This window comes from Sabethes cyaneus, chromosome 3 (genome assembly GCF_943734655.1).
Source record: "Sabethes cyaneus chromosome 3, idSabCyanKW18_F2, whole genome shotgun sequence".
Classification (NCBI taxonomy): Eukaryota; Metazoa; Arthropoda; class Insecta; order Diptera; family Culicidae; genus Sabethes; species Sabethes cyaneus.
Window position 1 is genome coordinate 100,491,223 of NC_071355.1, and position 21,048 is coordinate 100,512,270.

General features: G+C 37.9%; 3 protein-coding genes across 4 annotated transcripts in view; 2 read left to right on the top strand and 1 right to left on the bottom strand.

The window, feature by feature from the left end:
- Nucleotides 1-4,102: 4,102 nt before the first annotated feature.
- LOC128742188 (protein RFT1 homolog) lies at nucleotides 4,103-6,611 on the bottom strand. The gene is made up of 4 exons (XM_053838455.1): nucleotides 6,435-6,611; nucleotides 6,166-6,374; nucleotides 5,612-6,107; nucleotides 4,103-5,550 (listed from the first exon to the last, which is right to left on the bottom strand). The coding sequence occupies exons 1-4, from the start codon at nucleotides 6,492-6,494 to the stop codon at nucleotides 4,621-4,623; spliced, it is 1,695 nt and encodes a 564-aa protein (XP_053694430.1). The 5' UTR covers nucleotides 6,495-6,611; the 3' UTR covers nucleotides 4,103-4,620.
- Nucleotides 6,612-13,479: 6,868 nt separating this feature from the next.
- Nucleotides 13,480-14,775, top strand: LOC128743152 (cyclin-C). Of its 2 annotated transcripts, XR_008412287.1 has the most exons (3): nucleotides 13,480-14,139; nucleotides 14,190-14,483; nucleotides 14,641-14,775. XR_008412287.1 is itself a non-coding variant. In XM_053839676.1 (2 exons), exons 1-2 carry the CDS (start codon nucleotides 13,552-13,554, stop codon nucleotides 14,397-14,399), a joined length of 798 nt encoding a protein of 265 aa, XP_053695651.1. In that variant the 5' UTR covers nucleotides 13,480-13,551; the 3' UTR covers nucleotides 14,400-14,517. The 2 variants fall into 2 exon arrangements, 1 of the variants encoding a protein (XP_053695651.1); XM_053839676.1 differs by lacking the exon at nucleotides 14,641-14,775 and having other exon boundaries at nucleotides 14,190-14,517.
- Nucleotides 14,776-20,197: 5,422 nt separating this feature from the next.
- Nucleotides 20,198-21,048, top strand: part of LOC128744410 (uncharacterized) — a 38,928-nt gene continuing 38,077 nt past the window's right edge. The window contains exon 1 of the mRNA XM_053841406.1: nucleotides 20,198-20,680. The gene's annotated coding sequence lies outside the window, so the exon portion shown is untranslated. The remainder of the gene's footprint in view (nucleotides 20,681-21,048) is intronic.

Below are 21,048 nucleotides of genomic sequence, written 5' to 3' on the forward strand. Positions count from 1 at the left end.
TGAAATATAACTTTTTCGTTCAGATATGATTTCGTATATCTCAGTTGCAATCGAGATATACAAACCAAATGGTTTACTGGGAAACTAAAAAGGCAACTCAATAAAAAATCCTTCTGCTTTACCATAAATCACGTAGGATAAATCACTCGATTTGGTCGTTTTGGGGTATTTCGTCGGCAGGAAAATTTTCTATTGGGCAATTTGACAATGTAGTTCCCGTATCCCAGACACGAACCAGCAACATGTTTGCCCACCCCATCGACATCTCTATATCGAGCTGCAGTAAACGTCAGCGACAGCATGTCCGGGGCTCAAAATTTGACAGCGGGCCCAAATCAGACTGCTAGCAGTTGAGTGAAACGCAGTGCTGAATTGCTATCTCATTTTCGCACACACGAGATGTTGGCGGCGAGAACATGGTTGTCTGCCCTGGGCTTGTGTTTGCCACCAAAATATCCATGAAACACCAGCGACACTGGCATTCTATATATATATATTGATTATACTGTTTGCACGACGTGCAAATTAAAAATGGTTCAAACGTCATACTCAATATGACATCATTTGCTTATGCAGACAATGCTCATAAACACGATTTGTTTGTGCTGATCTAGCGTGTTTAATCTGTTTCACATTGCGTTTTCCCAACGATTATGGTAGAAAGCCGATCGGAGAATGAATATTCGTTGCTTGCAACTGCCTACTGTATCAAACCACCAAAACAATAACAAAGAGCAGGGCAGCCAGTTCACACAAGTTCCAGCATATTTAGGGTTACCAGTTGTTCAAATTAAAAACTAACCCCGTTAGTTTGCATGAGGAATCGTTCAAACGAAGGGGGGTCCACTGTATCATCCACGAGAAAGCGTGTTACTAGACAAGAGAAAATAGCTATAGATCATAAAGTAGTGACAAGACACAATCAAGTTAGAGACTTAGGCGTTATACTTGACCCTAAATTAACTTTTGCAATTCATTATAACATTACCTATATATAAAGCAAGTAATATGGTAGCATTTATCAAGAGGTTTAGTTTACAATTTTATGATCCTTATACAATCAAAACATTATACGAAGCATATGTTAGGCCTCATCTAGAATATTGTAGCATAATTTGGGCTCCTTATCAGGATATACATGTAAATCGTATCGAATCGGTTCAAAAGCAGTTTTTATTGTTTGCACTACGAAAACTTGGTTGGGCGTCTTTACCGTTACCCTCTTACGAAGCACGATGTTCATTAATTAGGTTAGATGTGCTTAAAAAAACGGGAGTTTGCAATGATAGCTTCTATAAACGACGTCATTGCCCAAAGAGTAAATGACGCAGATATACTATGCAATTTGAACTTTTATGCTCCTACCCGTTCGCTTAGAAATAGGAATTTATTTTATATTCATAATCATAGAACAAATTATGCAAAAACTAGTCCTTTAAATAGATTGATGTCATGCTACAACTTATACTGTGAAAATATTGATGTTACCATGAACAAAAGAGCGTTCAAGAAATATTTATTTTCCAGATTTAGTTAGTTTAATTTCTGTTGCCAAATTGCTAGTTTATAATTGTAATTTTATTATTGTAATGTATTATGTATATATGTGGTCCACTTTGTTTGCCGACTAACAAATAAATAAATAAATCTATACCTATAAAAAAGGATTTCTGTCTGTCAGTCTGTCTGTCCGTATGTTCCTTATAGAATCGAAAACTACTGAACCGATCGGCGTGAAAATTTGCATGTAGGGGTTTTTGGGGCCAGGGAAGGTTTAAGTGACGGTTAGAGATCCCTCCCCCCACCAAGAGGGGGGGGGCTCCCATACAAATGAAACACATATTTCTGCATAACTCGAGAACTAATCAAGCAAACAGAACAAAATTTGGCATGTGGGTGTTTTTAGTGACAAGAATTTATTCTATGGTAAATTGGGACCCCTCTCCTTTTTAGATGGGAAATTATGACTCCTCTCCCCTTTAAGAGGGGGGGCTTCCATACAAATGAAATACAAATTTCGTGATAACTCGAGAACTAATCAAGCAAATAGAACCAAATTTGGCATGTGGAGGTTTTTGGAGGCAAAAACATTTTCTATGGTGAATTAGGACACCTCCCCACTTTAAGAGGGGGGACTTCTACACAAATGAAATACAAATTTCCTCATAACTCGAGAACTAATCAAGCAAATGGAACCAAATTTGGCATGTAGAGGTTTTTGGAGGCAACCATTTTTTCTATGATGAATTAGGACCCCTTACCTTTTTAGGAGTGGAGGGGGCTTCCATACAAATGAAATACAAATTTCCTCATAACTCTAGAACTAATCAAGCAAATGGAACCAAATTTAGCATGTGGGTGTTTTTGTAGGCAAGAATATTTTCTATGGTGAATTAGGACCCCTCCACACTTTAGGAGGGGTGGCTCCTATACAAATGAAAAACAAATTTCCTCATAACTCGAGAACTAATCAAGCAAATGGAACCAAATTGGACATGTAAGTGATTTTGGAGGCAAGATATTTTTCTATGGTGAATTGAGACCCCTCTCCTCTTTAGAAAGCGAGTTATGACCCATCTCCCTTTTAAGAGGGGGGGCTTCTACACAAATGAAATACAAATTTCCTCATAATTCGAGAACTAATCAAGAAAATGGAACCAAATTTGGCATGTGGGAGATTTTGGAGTCTTGAATTTATTTAATGATAGTTAGAGACCTCTTACCCTGTGGTAGGGCGATATGGACTCTCATACAAATAAAACAGAATTTTTTGCGAAACTCAAAAACTAATTGAACTCGAGAAATTCGAGACTCTTCCATTAAACATTAGTCAATAACAAGACCACAAAAGCTATCTATAGTAACACTAGATCATTCAGGATGAGACGGCCGCGAGTTTTGCAGGTGACCCGCCGTCGGAAGCGCCGCCCACTGGGGGAGGCAACTCCCCGCAGAAATCACTACTGTCTAGGTTTATTTGTTTTCCTAGGTCTACCTGGGTTTCCTGGAACGAGCAACAGCGAGTAAGGAGAGGATCGCGAAATGGTACTTTCCACAAAAAAGTTTTCCGTGAAATGGTACATTCCGCTTAAGGTTTTTCGCAAAATGATATTCGGCGAAATGTTGTACAATCATGGCGAATATTAGTATCCGCTGTCTGGCTATGCAATGAGGGGACAGGGGAGTTGTTTTCTACTTTACTGTGAGGAAAAATTGCAAATTTGTATATTAAACTACCCATTCCACTAATAAGCATTAACATAAGCAGCAAATCAGCGTATCTGGCGTTTTTTACTGCACGTTGTTGTATATTAGCTTTTTGACTGCATAGGTGTTGTAAATTGGCATCTAAAATTGTATTCAAATTCTTCGTGTCGGTAATTAGCTGTAAATTAGCATTGTCAGCATAAAAAGGTTATCAGTAAAGTAGCTGTATATTTTGCCAAAATCGCATTTAAGTAGCATTTAAGGCGACTTAAATGCTTATTGGCCTACATTGGTGATGTTTATTGGTTACCTGGGATGCTTTCATAGTTACGTAACTGCCAAAATAAATCATCTAAGGTTGAACTCCTCAGAAACTTGCAAAACTAGAGATTGTGACAAAGATCACACGAGATTCATGATTTATGTACAACACAGGTTATTTTGTGACAATACGAAGTTTGTCGGGTCAGCTAGTAAATAAATAAATAAAATCACAGAAATCAATGAAGTATTCCACCACGCACACATATAAAGATTTTTTGACATTAGCTGAGGCCCTCGCTGAGGCTGTTTGCAGTAGGAGTAATATCAACAACATCAAATTCCAAACTCCCGGACTCCTCCACTCTTTGCTCCCCTCTCACTCCTACATAAGCGATCCTCAGCAAATGTCATTCTCGTTGGTGAGGAAACCGCAAATTACTTCATGACGCATGTTGAACCTTAAGACTGTGTGTTGGTTATAATGTAACACATTATCAAGAGTTGTCATATTTGTTACTATTCACGCTATGCATCTGCATAGACCAACACCATCTGCAGTAAACAGGGTAAACCTTCTTGGAACTTTATTTTCGGAACAAAAGCCGGAATTGAAACTTTATCTATGTCGATTTGAAAAAACAATTTAATTACCATTTTAATCGAAACAAAGTTAGATAATCTAGTATCTATGTCAAAACTGTGCAACTCGATTAACGACGCGTCCAGAGTTTTTGTTGAGGGATTGGGATCTTTTATACAATACGTAAATCAGATTTTTTTAGCCTTCCGCTCCAGTCACCAAAATCTTGCGCCCTCTTTTTCCTTAAGAATAAAAAAGTCCAGGGCAGGTGCACTGGACCGTTCTGGTTTCGCTGCTTGGTCTTGCATTCGAGTGAATTTCACTTTACTATTTACTCAGCACACAGTGTAATTTTAGGATACTTTCAATTCTACCACATTCTTTGGTATATTTTTCTCTAATTGATTATGCTAAGCGTGGATTTACAGTAAAATGTACAATATAAGCCCTAAATAATCCTAAGAATTCCAAATCACACCTGAAAATAAGAATCACAAAATCTGCAATTATCTTCGATCAACCACAAACTAATTTGTCTAACACATACTTCAATAACGGGAAAAATTATTTCAATTCGAATCACAAGAGAGACTCAATTTTCGTTCCCGATATTTATTTATTCCGGTGCGCAATAATTGTCTATTTTCGAAACTCCATGTAAGTAAACTAATATTAACACACAATACGCCAACAAGTATATGGTACAATACTGAATGCCCGTTGAAGTAAGATTCAGAGATTTTACAGACGAAACCGCAAACGATTAATATAACTAGAAAAATAGGGCCCGGAAAAAAACTAAGTAGTGGATTGCAACCGATCTTTTGAAAATTGGTGCGTATGTAATACAGACTATAGCTGATACGGAATCCCATGTTGCAACAATTGGCCAATATAAAACCAACTGGACCAATCCAATTTGTTAGTTGGTATGATAGCATTAGAAAAGCAACAGAGAATACAGCCATATAATAATTATAGGTATCTATTTCTTTTGAAGTATTTGTTGCGAACATATATCCCTCTGTAATACCGTTCAAGGCCAAAAGAACGATAGCTAACGAATGCCATCGCAATAAAATTTCTGGCAAACCACCTTCGACAAAATCCGCTCCTCCATAGAGCAGCAGAATTGTTCCCGAATAAGTTTGTCCAAATACAAGACCTAGCAGACCAATGGAAGTGACTGTTTTACACACATATGATAGTACCAAGCAGGCTTCATTCACCTTGTCGCGATTTTGCTCGCAAAGATCAATATCGCGGGCGATTGTTTGGGTGAAATAAAAATAGCTACTATCCTCAATTGGACGGAATATGAAGCGAGCAGCTAGGCTACCCATATTATTTACTACATCGTAAGTAGCTTGCTCACTAAATGTCAAAACAGGACTTACAGACATCACATATTTTTCTCCTTCAGTTAAAATTTGCTTCAATATACCCTGTTTCGCAAAACTAAATATTAGAGTCTTGAGGTCAGCGTTGAACGCGGGATTCTGAAAAGGATAAAATTTAATCAATGAATAACAATGAATCAATAACTAATAACAAAATTACCGAATTTGGTAAAACTCCTGGGAACATGTCTCGAATCGAGTGAAATGGAAAATCATCCATATTTTCATAGTGTTTCCCATAGATTTTACGTAATTCGTACTTATCATCATTCTTTTTTAACTCTCTTCGGTAGTGCAATAATCGTGGAATATACATATAAAAAAACGTGTAGTTCCCAACTATAATAGTAACAGCGCTTATAACTTGAGCAATTCCAAAAGCATAAATCGTTATGTTTTTGTTTAGAAGTACAATAATGATAAAAACAAATGACCGGATGAAAATATGGCTGGTGTCCATAACAACTTTTAGCTTAACAAAACAGAAAACTTGAGAGACAAAAATTGGCACTTCCGCAACCAGCTCTATTATACAGGAAAAGGCTATCGCGTAACACCCAAACCGATATTGGACGTAGAAATTATCTTCTACTGCTGAAAGCCATTTGAGCCATACATATAGACAAGGTAGCGAAAGAATACAGCAAATCGGAACTCTAAAAATGAAATACTTCCATCTATCAAAAAAATAAATTATTTTAGTGAGAATCATACGTAATCCATAGTTGATTGACAAGTTGGGCCCAGTTGCAATGCTTATTGTGCTTAGAACTCAACGCTGCGCGAAAGATTGCCTCTTTGGATAAGAATAAAAGAGTACTTTCCAAAAGAAGTAAACGTACATTGGTGATACCAAGAACATCCCGTCCGACACTCCGGACGATAAAAGCATTGATGGCAAAGGTAACGCACCTGCAAAATATCTATCGACAAAATATTTAATTTAACGGAGCTTTTAATGGGTATATAAGAGGGTTACATACCTGAAATATTATGCTAAACGAAGCGTTTTGTAAGCTGCTAGCTAGTATATTCCTTGCCATATTATGGCTGCAGTGTACAATTACAATTTGATATTAAATATTTAAAAAAATGCAATTGCCATGCCAGCTGTTACTGCTTTTTTTTATTTGTGTTGTCTGTGTCTCTTGTCAGTTGTCACTGAGTCGGCTAAATGCCAGCTGTTTTTTAAAAAAATGGTTTCGTTTCACAGCACTTCACTATAGCAATGCGGTTAAAAAAAGGTATGGAAGAAAAAGACATCTCGGGAAATTATTCAAAGGGACGTAAGTCGCAAAATGTTATTGTACCTTACAGCAATTTTACGAGTCCTATACGCAAATTCATATTGTCAATTGCAAGGAAAATTGTACCATCCAAAGTGCGATATCGCTCATAAAAGTGCTATTTTGCGTTAAATCGTTTCGGTATCTTCGGCGCACTTATTGCTTGGAAGATAACGAAAAAGTGCGCCGAAGATACCGAAACGATTTAATGCAAAATAGCACTTTTATGAGCGATATCGCACTTTGGATGGTACAATTTTCCTTGCAATTGACAATATTGCTGATTGCAAGGAAAATTGTACCATCCAAAGTGCGATATCGCTCATAAAAGTGCTATTTTGCATTAAATCGTTTTGGTATCTTCGGCGCACTTTTTCGTTATATTCCAAGCAATAAGTGCGCCGAAGAGACCGAAACGATTTAATGCAAAATAGCACTTTTATAAGCGATATCGCACTTTGGATGGTACAATTTTCCTTGCAATTGACAATATTTTAATAATAATTATCCTGTACTTACTAAATACACTGAAACCATGCTTGTCAAGCAAGGAGAGGTGCAGTGGGGAGGCAATAGACCAAATCATCATACCGTCAATTGACAGATACTGGCGCCCTTGTTTATATTTTAGAAAACTTTCCTTTCCGTTTATAGCGAATGTAGCGTGTTTTTTAACATTTTACAGGCATAATGGCTTTTAGATTTAGTCCTAATGCTGTTTAAACTCGGTTTAAACAACAAACTTGCTGTTTAAACAGTTGAAACTTTTTTGGATTCTGCGGTCTGTTTGTAAACAAGGGCGCCAGTATATGCCAGATGACGTCATCTTGATTTGGTCTATAGACCAAATCATCATACCGTCAATTGACAGATACTGGCGCCCTTGTTTACATTTTGGAAAACTTTCCTTTCCGTTTGTAGCGAATGTAGCGTGTGTTTTAACATTTTACAGGTATAATGGCTTTTAAATTTAGTCCTAATGCTGTTTAAACTCGGTTTAAATAACAAACTTGCCGTTTAAACGGCTGAAACTTTTTTGGACTCTGCGGTCTGTTTGTAAACAAGGGCGCCAGTATCTGCCAGATGACGTCACCTTGATTTGGTCTATAACGAAAAAGATCATTTTGCGATGACGTCATTTTGCCGTCAAATGACACCACTTGGTGGTTTGTTTACATGTTTTTCGTCACATCCAGCAGTTTCGATTTAAAATTTCGTGAAGGATTACTGCATCAGTTGCTTTAAAATGCATGTAAGGTACTTTCTCTTAAATAAAAATTATAATTTTTTATCATTATCTGCCGGACAAAGATAGAAAACTCAATTCAAACTTTAACACCATGTAAACAAGCCATCAAGTGCTGTCAAAAAAGTGTGGTTAGGAGCTCCCGTGTAATGATCTATAGCTAAATAGCAAACATGTGTGGTAAACGCAGAAAATAACCACGCTAATAATTTTCGCGTAGGACTCTAAATAGGTGGAAACTCCGCAATAACAAACGGTTTTTTTAATGAAGATAGTACTAACAAAAGGGGGAATGTCGCAAGCGTAAACAAACCGAGTGAGAGTTGATTTTCCTATGCTGGCCCAGCAAAAATTAACTCTCACTCGTTTTGTTTACATTTGCGACATTCGCCCTTTTGTTAATTCTATCTAGAAATACTCACAGTAAAAGCGTCGATGACACTGGGCGAGTTTGCAGTCGGATAGCTAGCGAACCTACAACTCGCTTACTAGCAAGTAGCAACATAAAAACTCGCCCAGTGTCATCGACGCTTAAGCAGCGTATTTTTTGCCGGGATATAACTGGGGGAAAACAAAAACAAACATGTAAAATCTAACAACAGCAACAACAATTCGCACATCAATGTGTGCGTGAGGCAAACGTCAGCAAGCTTAATAGAGCGATATATCTTTCAATGTATTGTGCTTCCCGAGAAAATATTTCGTTTTTCAGCTTTATATAGATCATTTTGCGATGACGTCATTTTGCCGTCAAATGACACCACTTGGTGGTTTGTTTACATGTTTTTTGTCACATCCAGCGGTTTCGATTTGAAATTTCGTGAAGGATTACTGCAACAGGTGCTATAAAATGCATGTAAGGTGCTTTCTCTTAAATAAAAACTATAATTTTTTATCATTATCTGCCGGACAAAGATAGAAAACTCAATTCAAACTTTAACACCATGTAAACAAACCACCAAGTGCTGTCAAAAAAGTGTGGTTAGGGGCTCCCGTGTAATGATCTATAGTTGTGCGCAAAGGTAAATCATGTATTATTGACAGTGTAAGCACGTGTAAGTTTTCTATGTTTATGCTCTTATTCTTTGCTTAGATAACATTTGTTTTGTTCTATTACGTACAGACTTACAAACAACACAGTTACAATGTCTTACGTTAACCGAAAATGATAAAATTTAAATGCTGGTTGCGTTTGTAAAAAATTGGTCCATGTTTGAACGGACAAACACGAGGCAAGCTACCCCAGCATTCAGCTGATGAGCGAGAGAGAAATATTGTTGCTTTTCTCATCACTCTTGCGTTGACAGTTTCTTACGAGATTTCGTGTGAGTGTAAAAGAGATACTTTGACTGCGAGCAACCAGAACAGAGCTGCGCGCAACTGTTAGGCGCACAACTTAACCTACGAAAGAAAAATTTTAGATAATAATCGCAATTAGAGTGACTATATACAGAGTGGCGACAAGTCACCCTAAATGTATGCAATGCGGTTTTTCCAAGGTTTTTCTTTCTCTTTCCTGCATACGCGTTGGATAGGTCGTCTGCTCGATTGGAATGACACTGACAGATAATTATCATTCCAATTTTGACATTGTCGCCACTCTGTATATAGTCACTCTAATCGCAATAAATGTTCAATGTAAAATGCATTGCAATGCTTTATACACCCTGCGTCCGAGTATAATATTCTCGGTGCTCGATTGGCTCCCAAGATGGCTGTTTCCGCGTATCTCTCAGGGATACCAGACTTGCAGATTTGTCTGCAAATTATAGATTTTTGGAACGGTCTTGCAGATCATTATAAATTTGCAGTTATTTGCAGTTTTCATGACTTCTATTGTTTTGGTGCAGATTTTTGTTCGAAGCTCTTTAAACTTTCACAGACTTCCTAAATAAGTGTGCAGATTTTCGCAGATTATTGTTCTTTTCTTTGGTAACAAAACGCGGTGCTCACTTTTTTGATAGCTTGAAATCGTCGCAGAGAGAATTTGCTTTTGCAATACCGATAAATATTCATCAAATTTTACGAAAGTTTCCTCCTTTTTCAATACGATTTTGAGCCTGTGTCTGTAATCAAATTTTTCGGTCCCGCACCTGTAAACATAACCATAAACGCCTAAACTAAATCCGGATCTCAATTTACTTGTCCTAAGTACACATTTCATTTGCAACCACCAGTTGCTACGTTAGCTAGTAAATAAGATTTCTAACCCGCTGTAGAAAAATTAATGATTTTTTTTGATTTGTATATCTGTCCAGCGAAAAATTGTAACTGATCATCATTTTCCTAATTCGGACAGCCAAATGTAGGAGTCGCATGGGATTCATTAGTTTTGCGTTTATTCGCCTATTGTTTTTTATTTTTGTGATTGGAGGTCCGAAATCACGTTCCCCCCCCCCCCTCTCCCCTTGTCCAACAGTGACCGCTTTTTCCAACCCATCGACATCTCTATATCGAACTGCAGTAAACGTCAGCGACAGCATGTCCGCGGCTCAAAATTTGACAGCGGGCCCAAATCAGACTGCTGGCAGTTGAGTGAAACGCAGTGCTGACATGCTATCTCATTTTCGCACACACGAGATGTTGGCGGCGAAAACATGGTTGTCTGCCGATGGGGTGGCTTTTTCACCGTTTACTCAGGGATACCAGACAACCAGACTTGCAGATAGGGTTGCCAAATCTGAAAATTTAAAAAACCGGCCGGTTAGTCCGGCCTTTCAAAAAAAAGCGTCGTGGGGGGGGGGGGGGGGGGCGGTGTAGTGGAGCAAAACAGTGCGTTATTTGTCGCAGAGAGTAATTCAAACCTATCGGTAGCAAGAAGCCAAAATTGGTTGAAATTTTTACCCAAAATTTCAGTTTGTATTTCAGTTTCAGTTAGGTAGAATCACTTAAGAGTGTATATTACCGCTAAAAGCAACATAATATTGTCACTGCAAAACTGGCTATCTTCAATGTTCCACTGCTCAGGATTGCTAATAAATTTATCAGAAAATTTAGCAAATCAGGCAAAAAGTACAAATCCGGCTTTATATGTCGGAAAACCGGCCTTTTTGCCGGATTGGCAGGCCACCGCACGGGAATGACACTTCCAATACCAACCTGTACAAAAAAACGTAGCCAACATAGAGCGGGCACAAGCTGACAGCTTCATAGATGGGCTCAAGCTGACAACCGAGTCGGATGTGTAAATCTAATCTAATCTAATCTAATCTCACACTAACGCAGCCAATTCTTGAAGGCATCCTGGAAAATGACGATTACTTGAATTAATCATTTTTCTTGTCAACGGCCAGGCCAACTACGCAGCATGTACCGCAGAGAGAATTCCAAGGAATCAAGTGGAACCAGAAAAAATATCTAATTCCATTAAACTCCTTGAAATCAAGGGGAAGGAAGAAAGCGTGGACCTCCCGTACCAAACGCTTATACATAGATAATGATTTATTTACAATCGTTGGGAGTATCTTTGCTAATAAAGGTTAAGTGATACTCCGGACCCTCAGGGATGAACTAATGGTATTTAGACCAGAAGCCAGGCTGCAATTGGGTATTTTAGCGGTATATAAATTTTTACATATCCCGCATTTTGCACCTTACTGGACACCGCAGTCTAAAAGTGCGACTGGCACAAAAAGTGCGACAATGCGAATGCTGTGAGTGAGAAAGAGAAAGAGTAACAACTGCAATGTTGCTGTTTTGTTTTGTCATATACATTGGCATTAGAGAAAATAATCTGGATTAATCCAGGTACAGCTGCAAAGCACAATATTATGGTAACATATGATGTCACTGTATCGTCACGTGAAGACTTTTTCAAATTTGATGAGTGAAAGTAATAAAAATACCATTTTTTCAATTTGAAAAAAAAATTTGGGAAAAGACGATAGCTGAAAAATAAACCACTTTTCTTCTCAGCTCACCTCAGACAACACAGTGAATAGATAAACTATGGTCATCGGACGATACAGGTTTCATATGGGAGCTGTCAAAAGCTCGGTCAAAATGAAGAGCTCTATCAGAAAGATAGAAGAGAGGGAGAGAATTTCTGACATCATTTCAAGCAATCAGCTTGGTTGATATCTGTCAAACAGCAAATCATTCTATTTTTGATTTTTATTAATTTTTTCATTAAATATTGACTTAGTTGAAATAAAAAAAGAACTGTTAGATTCAGAAAACGACGGGCTATCAGATAATGTGAAAAAATCCACTTTTCTGGAGAAATTAAAATACCCAATTGGCCAAGGATATAGCGCCTTATTTCGCTCTCTGAAAATAGATTAGTTTGCCAAAAATATTAGTTTAAATCATATAATACTTGAAAGTAAAGTCGTGTGGTTTAATGGTTGCCTAAAACTACATTTGTAAGGTTAGGAACTGAAAACCGCACGACCCCGCACCTCCTAGCTTGGCTACTCAATTATACAAATTGAAGTATTTCCAGGTATGGCCACGTGGAGGCGCTAGGAAGGGGCTTGGGATGGCTAGAGCTATGTTGGGCGCTTCTTCCTAGTTGCCTTCCCCATTTCATACCCTGACAACCGAGTCGGATGTGTAAATTGTTAAATTTTGTTAGTTTTAGTTTGATTTTAGCCAAGGTTTTAGCATCACATAGCCAATGCCAGACAGGCAATTGATGCGAAATATGTGAAACCTTGAAAATGGTTAGTTAAATTCATGTTGTGAAATCGCTTTGCGTTTTTCATGTGAGCAACGAAAATGTGACGTCATATCAGCCCCCTGGGCCACCGGCTTTGCAAGTAATGTCGAATTTGTTTATAAGGTTTTGCACGGGCGAGCATAACCTCACTTCTTTAACGTCTATCAGTGGTTTGTTTACATGGACTTGGAACATGGGTTAACATGTTGAAACTGAATATTGCTTAAAGGTCTTAACGGCAGTCAGAAAAGCACTAAAACTGCCATTCCGAGCAGTTTGGAGGGCGACACTGCTGGATAATACGCTTTTAAAACGTTTAACTCCAATTTATGCATATCGCGTTCGTCTAACAAATAGTAAACAAACCACGAGTGGATGTCAAATGGGTGAATTCCGTTCATTCCGGTTCATTCGTGACGTCACCTTGCAAAACCTTATTCAATCCGGATTGGAACTGAATGAACTTTTTGTGTTCATTTGCTCCTATCTGACAGATTCAATTCATTCACTCTAGGCAACCCTACTTGCAGATTTGTCTGCAAATTCCAGATTTTTGAACGGTCTTGCAAATCATTATAAATTTGATGCAGATATTTGCAGTTTTTATGACTTTTATTGTTTTGGTGCAGATTTTTGTTTGAAGCTCTTTAAACTTTCACAGACTTCCTAAAAAAGTGTGCAGATTTCGCAGATTATTTTCAAACCAGAAAATTCGAGTAACCGGAAAACTGCTCGATTTTTTCGGTTTTCGAGCAGTTCCAGATATTTTTTTAGAAAATATGGCATCTCTGCGTTTACTGTTTGATTTCGATTTGCGGAGGCATTTTGACGGAAGCTTTGCTACTGAAAGTAAATAGGGCATAGTTTCAATTCACATATAAACCAAATCGAATCATTAAATATTTCAAATGGCTGGTAACTTTTGGCAAAGTTCTCACCATCAGCAGTGGATTTTGGATAAGCAAGATCTTATTCGTGAAAGACAACATGATCTTAAATCACTAACCGAAGAAGAGTATCAGAAAGTTTTTATGTTTTTTGCCAATGTTATACAAGTTCTAGGAGAGCAACTTAAGTTACGACAGCAAGTTATTGCCACTGCTACCGTTTATTTCAAACGTTTCTACGCTAGGAACTCTTTAAAGTGTATTGATCCACTACTTTTAGCCCCTACTTGTATTCTTCTTGCTTCGAAAGTAGAGGAATTTGGTGTTATTTCCAATTCTCGATTGATCACTACATGCCAGACAGTGATTAAAAACAAATTTAGCTACGCTTATCAACAAGAATTTCCCTATAGAACAAACCACATACTAGAATGTGAATTTTATCTTTTGGAAAATTTAGACTGCTGCTTAATAGTTTATCAACCGTATAGGCCTTTGTTACAACTGATTCAAGATATCGGACAGGAAGAGCAGCTTCTCACGCTAACATGGCGTTTAATAAACGATTCCCTGAGAACCGATGTAAGCTTACTGTATCCTCCGTACCAGGTAATTGATGTTTTGTACATAAAATTTATCATTATTAACGATTTATACAGATAGCTTTAGGTTGCCTGCAAATTGCGTGTGTTATTCTGCAGAAGGAATTGAAAGCATGGTTTGCGGAGTTAAACGTCGATTTGGAAAAAGTTCAGGAAATCGCTAGATCAATTCTCAATTTGTTTGAGTTATGGAAAAATTATGATGAAAAAGAGATTCAAGGTTTACTAGAAAAGATGCCAAAGCCAAAACCAGCTCCTCAACGGTGATCGAGTGAAACATATCTTGGAACAAAATTTGTTCACTTTAGTGTTTATAAAAACTGCTTTAATTTTACTATCAAAGGAATGCGTGTGAGTAGCTATACGATAAATTAACAATAAAAACTTTATTTTATCGATATCTTGAGATTCAAATACGGAACAACAAATACTAAATTTTAACTCGGGTCTCATGCATAAGCTGCGAGATGGAATAAACAAATTTATTTTTTTTTTTTTTTTTTTCAAGTATTGCGGGGTTTCCACCTATTAAGGCTGTGAACCATTTCGCGAAATTTTTAACTTTTTGGTTAAAATTTGATCTAGTTCAATCTAGGACAGGACACAGGACGTGCCAACTGGCTTCTTATTCTTCTTCTTATTATTACCGCCATCCTGATTGAATATTCTTTGTTACACTCTGCACCACTGTTGCCTGCACATATTATTTTAAGAATATTTTCGTTTGCCGAACAACAGCTCCCGAATTCGCCACAGTTTATGAGACCCAAGGGGTTTCCAACAGCAATGATTACTACGCACCTTTGAAAAAAGTTACTTTTGATTACTTTACTGATTACCTCTGATTACCAGTAATCAAACTCTTGTGATTACTATAAATTAATCATGATTACCAATTATTACTTAAGATTATCATTGATTACTCTACTGATTACCATTGATTACCTAATTCATTCGAAAATAATTACAAAAGTAATCTCTGATTACTACTCACTTATACGCCTTACTGGAAACCCCTTGATGAGACCAAAATCATGTTTTACATTTCATTTTGAAAATTAAAATTCGTGTACAAACAAAACTAATGGTGAACCAAGCATAGAACTACAGAATACAAAAGAAATCAAAATTTGGAAATAATAACTTATTGTATTCCCACTAATGAGTTTCAGCAACACTGGAAGCGATACCGCGTTACATTTTCCAATCAACGGTTGCTCGTCGCTTCCAGCCAATCAGAAATTGAGTCAATTTTGGGTCAACGTCGCGGTTGACACTTGTTTGTGAAGATTTGGTGCAAAGTTTTGTCTATCCTTTTCACTCTTTAACAAACCTGTGCACAGACTTCACAAATAGAACAAACTTGGGAAGGTGGCAGCACCGTTCCGCGCACATAGCGAATGGTTATTTCTCCTTGAGTGTAGAGAGCCTTAAGGTGCGTAGTAATCAGGTGCGTAGGGGTGTGAAATTGTCAAAATTTTGCGGACTAAACATCCATGGACGGCGACAACTTGGAACCAGCCAGTATACCGAAAATAACAGCTAATATTAGTTGAATTATAGTTAAAAGGCTGTGTTTAACTGCTTTCTAATTAGTTCCAGTAGTCTTAAAATGAATAAACCTTTAAGAGGCACCAGAACCAAAAGTACCAAAACCAATGAGTGGGACATGGACAATGTATGTAGTTTGACAGCCACATCACCCCGCTGAGTAATCACTGCTGTTGGAAACCCCTTGTGGCAAACTAAATCTTGATGTCGCTGCCATCGCTGCTATGTAACTCCAGCACAAAGAATTATTGATAAAGGTACATGGATATTTTTTGATGCGTTTGGCAAACTCTCGAGCCTGTTGGCTGTTAATCTGTTCTCTGTGCTAACCGTGCTAACACCACTTAACCAACATTGCCACACCTGTATATATTACATTGGATGTGGGTGCTTGAGCCTTGGCTTGAGCTGTCATCAGAAAGCTCTATCCAGCTTTTTACGCGCTATAATGGCGGACGCTATAAATTGTGTTCGTAATATGTGAACAATCTTTTTGACAACTCTGCATATACAGTGGATCCCCGTTCGTTTGAACGATTCCTCATGCAAACTAACGGGGTTAGCTTTTAGTTTGAACAACTGGTAACCCTAAATATGCTGGAACTTGTGTGAACTGGCTGCCCTGCTGTTTGTTATTATTTTGGTGGTTTGATTCAGTTGGCAGTTGCAAGCAGCGAATATTTCATTCACCAATCGGATTTCTACCATAACCGCTGGGAAAACGCAATGTGAAATAGATTAAACGCGCTAGATCATCACAAACAAATCGTGTTTATGTGCATTGTCTGCATAAGCAAATGATGTCATATTGAGAATGACGTTTGAACCATTTTTAATTTGCACGTCGTGCAAACCAACGAGGTTCAAATTAAAAAGTGTTCAGATTAAAAACGGTCAAACGAACGGGGGTTCACGGTATACACACTCAAAATATATTTCACGTCGAAGTTACCTGAAAAGTTATGTGAATATTTTCCATCCAGCTTTTCCTGTACTATTTACGTGATTTCCAGGTAGTACGCACGCATACTAATGCGTTAACGTGAAAATCAGATAGATGTTAGGGACCGTGCAATAATTACGTAAGGCCTTTTTCCTCATTTTTGAACCTCCACTCCCCCTATATAAGATTTTGTAAGATTTTGGCCAATCCCCCCTCTCCCCCGTACAAATTCTTAGTAAGATTTTTTGAAACATCAAAATTCAAGTTTTATTTAAAAAGATAGACATTGAAAGAATATTGAAACAGTCAACAAAGTTCAAACAAGTTCATAAAAACCAAAGTTCAAACAAATTCATAAAAAAAAAACAAATAATATCAATTATCTATTGTAAATCCCTTAATGGCCCCGTCACGAACAGAACGTATTTCAGCATCAGCAGGCAGGCAAGATATTTGAGAACAGAAGAACAATATATCCTAAGAAACATTTTTGTTGTATAGTAGCTTATCAAGCACTTGTTCCATTGGTACAGCTATACAATAATTGTGTAAGCTACCTTTAAACAAAAATATTTCTCGTAATATCATAAGGGATTGCGGCTGCCTTGCGGGATTGAGATAGGAAATTGCAACGAAATATGTTGGAATGATCCCGGGCAATCTGTAGAAACGAATTTGGTGAATTTCACATCGTTCTGCATTAATAGTATGAGCGCCAAAGCGCAAGTGGATACAGTTTATACTGATTTGAAGGCCGCTTTTGATACCGTTAATCATACTATTCTTTTAAGCAAGTTGGAGAAACTTGGGTGTACCACAAGATTGTGCAGATGGTTGGAAACTTACCTTACGGATAGGCAACTCTTCGTACAACTTGGCAACTGCCGGCCTGCCGCGTTTACAAATGGTGTGCCACAGGGTAGCAATTTGGGACCATTGCTATTCTGTATCTACATAAATGATGCAGCGTTACTACTCAATGAAGATGGAAGGCTTTTCTTCGCTGATGATCTGAAAATCTATCTTGAAGTCAGAAGAATCGAGGACTGCAGAATGTTGCAGAAGCTTCTGGACTTGTTAAGTGACTGGTGCGTAAGGAATCAATTGTTACTGAATGTGGAGAAATGTTGCGTCACCAGTTTCCATCGCACTAGAAGCGCAATAGAGTTCGATTACGAAATTTCCGGATCAAAATTGAATAGGGTAGAACAGGCGAAGGACCTTGGAGTATTACTTGACGAGAAACTCACCATGAAGTCCCACATTTCTGCCATCGTTGACAAGTCCAATCGTAGTCTTGGGTTCATATTTAAGATTACTGGTGAATTCAATGACCCGATCTGCTTCAAAGCTCTCTATTGCTCTATTGTACGGTCAACGCTGGAATTTGCGAGCATCGTTTGGAACCCGCACGAGTTTGTTTGGTCCGCCAGACTGGAAAACATTCAGCGAAAATTTGTTCGACATGCACTTCGTCACCTTCCGTGGAGGGATCAGCAAAACTTAACACCGTACGAAGACCGCTGTCGTCTGTTGGGTTTAAGCACGCTAAGTCGACGTAGAGAGGTTTCGCAAAGGTTGTTTGGCTGCAAGCTTTTAACTGGCGAATATGATGCACCGGACATCCTATCGCAAATCGGACTCTACGCACCTTCAAGAGTCTTACGACCCAAAATGATTCTACAGGAAGACTTCTATTCAACGCAATATGCTGCCAACTCTCCCATCGCTTCCATGATCAGAAAATTCAACTGCTTTGCTGACCTTTTTATTTTTGACGAACCATCACGCATTTACCGCTAACGAATTCGTGCACTTGACAATGTAAATACTAACAATTAAGTAACTTTTAAGAATTCATTTAGACCCAAATTGTCCTATGAATTATACGAATAAATTATAAATTATAAATAATAGCATAAACCGATGACATCAGAGACTCTGGAACAAGTAGGCCAACTGCTGTTTCCTTGAGTGGACAAGGCTAAAATACTCAGCAGGTTGCTATGCATTTCCTTGCAGCATGATAGATTTCGACACTTCACAACTTACCTCATCAATTTAAAAATTTTTGTAACAAATAACATAAGTTGCTATTAAAAATATGACTATTTCATAATTTTTTCGTGTGTGAAAATCTTACGTAAGAAATGGTTAAGCCCCCCTCCCCCCCAAATAAAATTTTGTAAGATTTCGCGGAACCCCGCCTCCCCCCATAATGCCTTACGTAATTAGTGCACGGCCCCTTATTATTTTTCCAATAACAATCAGCTGAAAGTCACGTAAATCCCTGTAGAGAAATTTACGTGATTTTTCACGTGGAAAGGACGTGTGGATTATTTTGAGTGCATCAAAACTGGGCACTCTTCTCCTGTACGGCAGTGTTGCTCTTTCTTTCGTTTACGCAAAAGAAGGAAGGCAATAGTTTTGTTTACATTTCGCACAGTTTTGCTTTCGTTCTTTGACGTAAACGAAAGAAAGAGCACGGTAGTGTTGCAAGAGAAGAGTGCCAGATTTGATGTTTGCAGAGTTGTCAAAAAGAATGTTCGCATATTACGAACACAATTTATTGTCAATTGCACGGAAAATTGTCCAATCAATAAGTGCGCAATCGCTCATAAAAGTGGTATTTTAGCTTACATCGTTTCGGTCTCTTCGGCGCACTTATTGCTTGGAAGATAACGAAAAAGTGCGCCGAAGATACCGAAACGATTTACGCTAGAATAGCACTTTTATGAGCGATATCGCACTTTGGATGGTACAATTTTCCTTGCAATTGACAATATCCAGCTTTTTACGCGCTTTAATGGTGGCCGCTATTGCGGCGGTTATGAAAAATCCGCCTGCAGCGGCGGTGATAACGCGCTCAGGAGATAACCGCGAGATAAACGCAATATTAAAATTTAGGTTTTATGGTTTGCAGTTCTACAAAATGACAGTTTTGTAGCATAGTTTTGATGAAAAACAATTGATTTAGTAAATTTTCATGTATTAAATTAAAGAAATCTGCTCTGCGGTGATCTTTTGATGGTTTGGCTCAACAGTCAAGATAACCGCGATGTGAGGATTTTTCTTGCAATCTGCAATATAAATTGTGTTCTTGATATGCGAACAATCTTTTTGACAACTCTGCATACATCAAATCTGGCACTCTTCTCTTGCTACACTACCGTGCTCTTTCTTTCGTTTACGCCAAAGAAGGAGAACAAAAATGTGCGAAATGTAAACAAAACTATTGCTCTCCTTCTTTTGCGTAAACGAAAGAAAGAGCAACACTGCCGTACAGAAGAAGAGTGCCCAGTTTTGATGGATGCAGAGTTGTCAAAAAGAGTGTTCGCGTATTACGAACACAATTTATAGCGTCCTCCATTATAGCGCGTAAAAAGCTGGATAGCGGCCACCATTATAGCGCGTAAAAAGCTGGATTACCTCGATTATACCATTTTACCCTAATTTTACCAACACAAAAAAAAAACTTTTCCCTCTGCTTCACCTTTAGTCCAACTCATTGGTGCAGTCGTCTCGTTTCGTGGTCGTGTCGTGACGTGAGTCGTGACTGAGTTGAATTTGGTTGGTGTTCGGTGGTTTGATGATGGTTCGATCTTCGATCCGTTCAATCGTATGGTGTCGTATTAGCACTTTAAAGTAAATTTTTAATCGTTTTTATGATACAGTGGTAAAAGTATTTTGTTAACCAGTCTTCAATAATAGTTATGTGAATTCAAAACGACGATTTTTAATTCTAAAATCTGGTGTCCCACGTCCCCTTATAACACGAAAAAATGCTAGAGAAAGAGTTGTAACGAAATGAAAGTATTAGTGAGCATTTTGCTTGGGCGTTGTATGTGTATGTGGTTTTTGTGATCTCGTCACTCACAGTATTTTCAACTGTGTAAATCGGGGGAAGAAAATTTTCGATTTTGTGAAAGATGTTTTTAAAGTGCGGTAAAAGGGCAGCTGGTTAATCTTAGCAAACGAATAGAAGATTCCAGTGCGTGGATGGTGTTTATCACGGATTACACAATTCAAAGGATTATTTGGATAACAATAATAGGTCAGTAGGCAAATTTTGGTGTCTAATTATGGGCTTAAGAAAATCAAGAAAATATGTCATTTGCTGCTGCTTTCCTACTGTATGAAATTTAGATTACAATGTCGTATTTTTTATTGCTAGATACCTGTTATGACTTTCTCTTCTGTCCTTTTTTTAAACAGATACTAATTTTATGGTATTTTACTATTAACAGGTTTGGAGGAGACAAGTATTGCTTTATATAACCCTTGGTTGGTGTTCGCGGTTTTTAATTACTAGATAACATGATTAAGGCTGTGAACCATTTCGCGAAATTTTTAACTTTTTAGTTCAAATTTGACAGTTCGATGGCTCCCGATAAAAAATCCCTCCTACCTTCCCCCTATTTA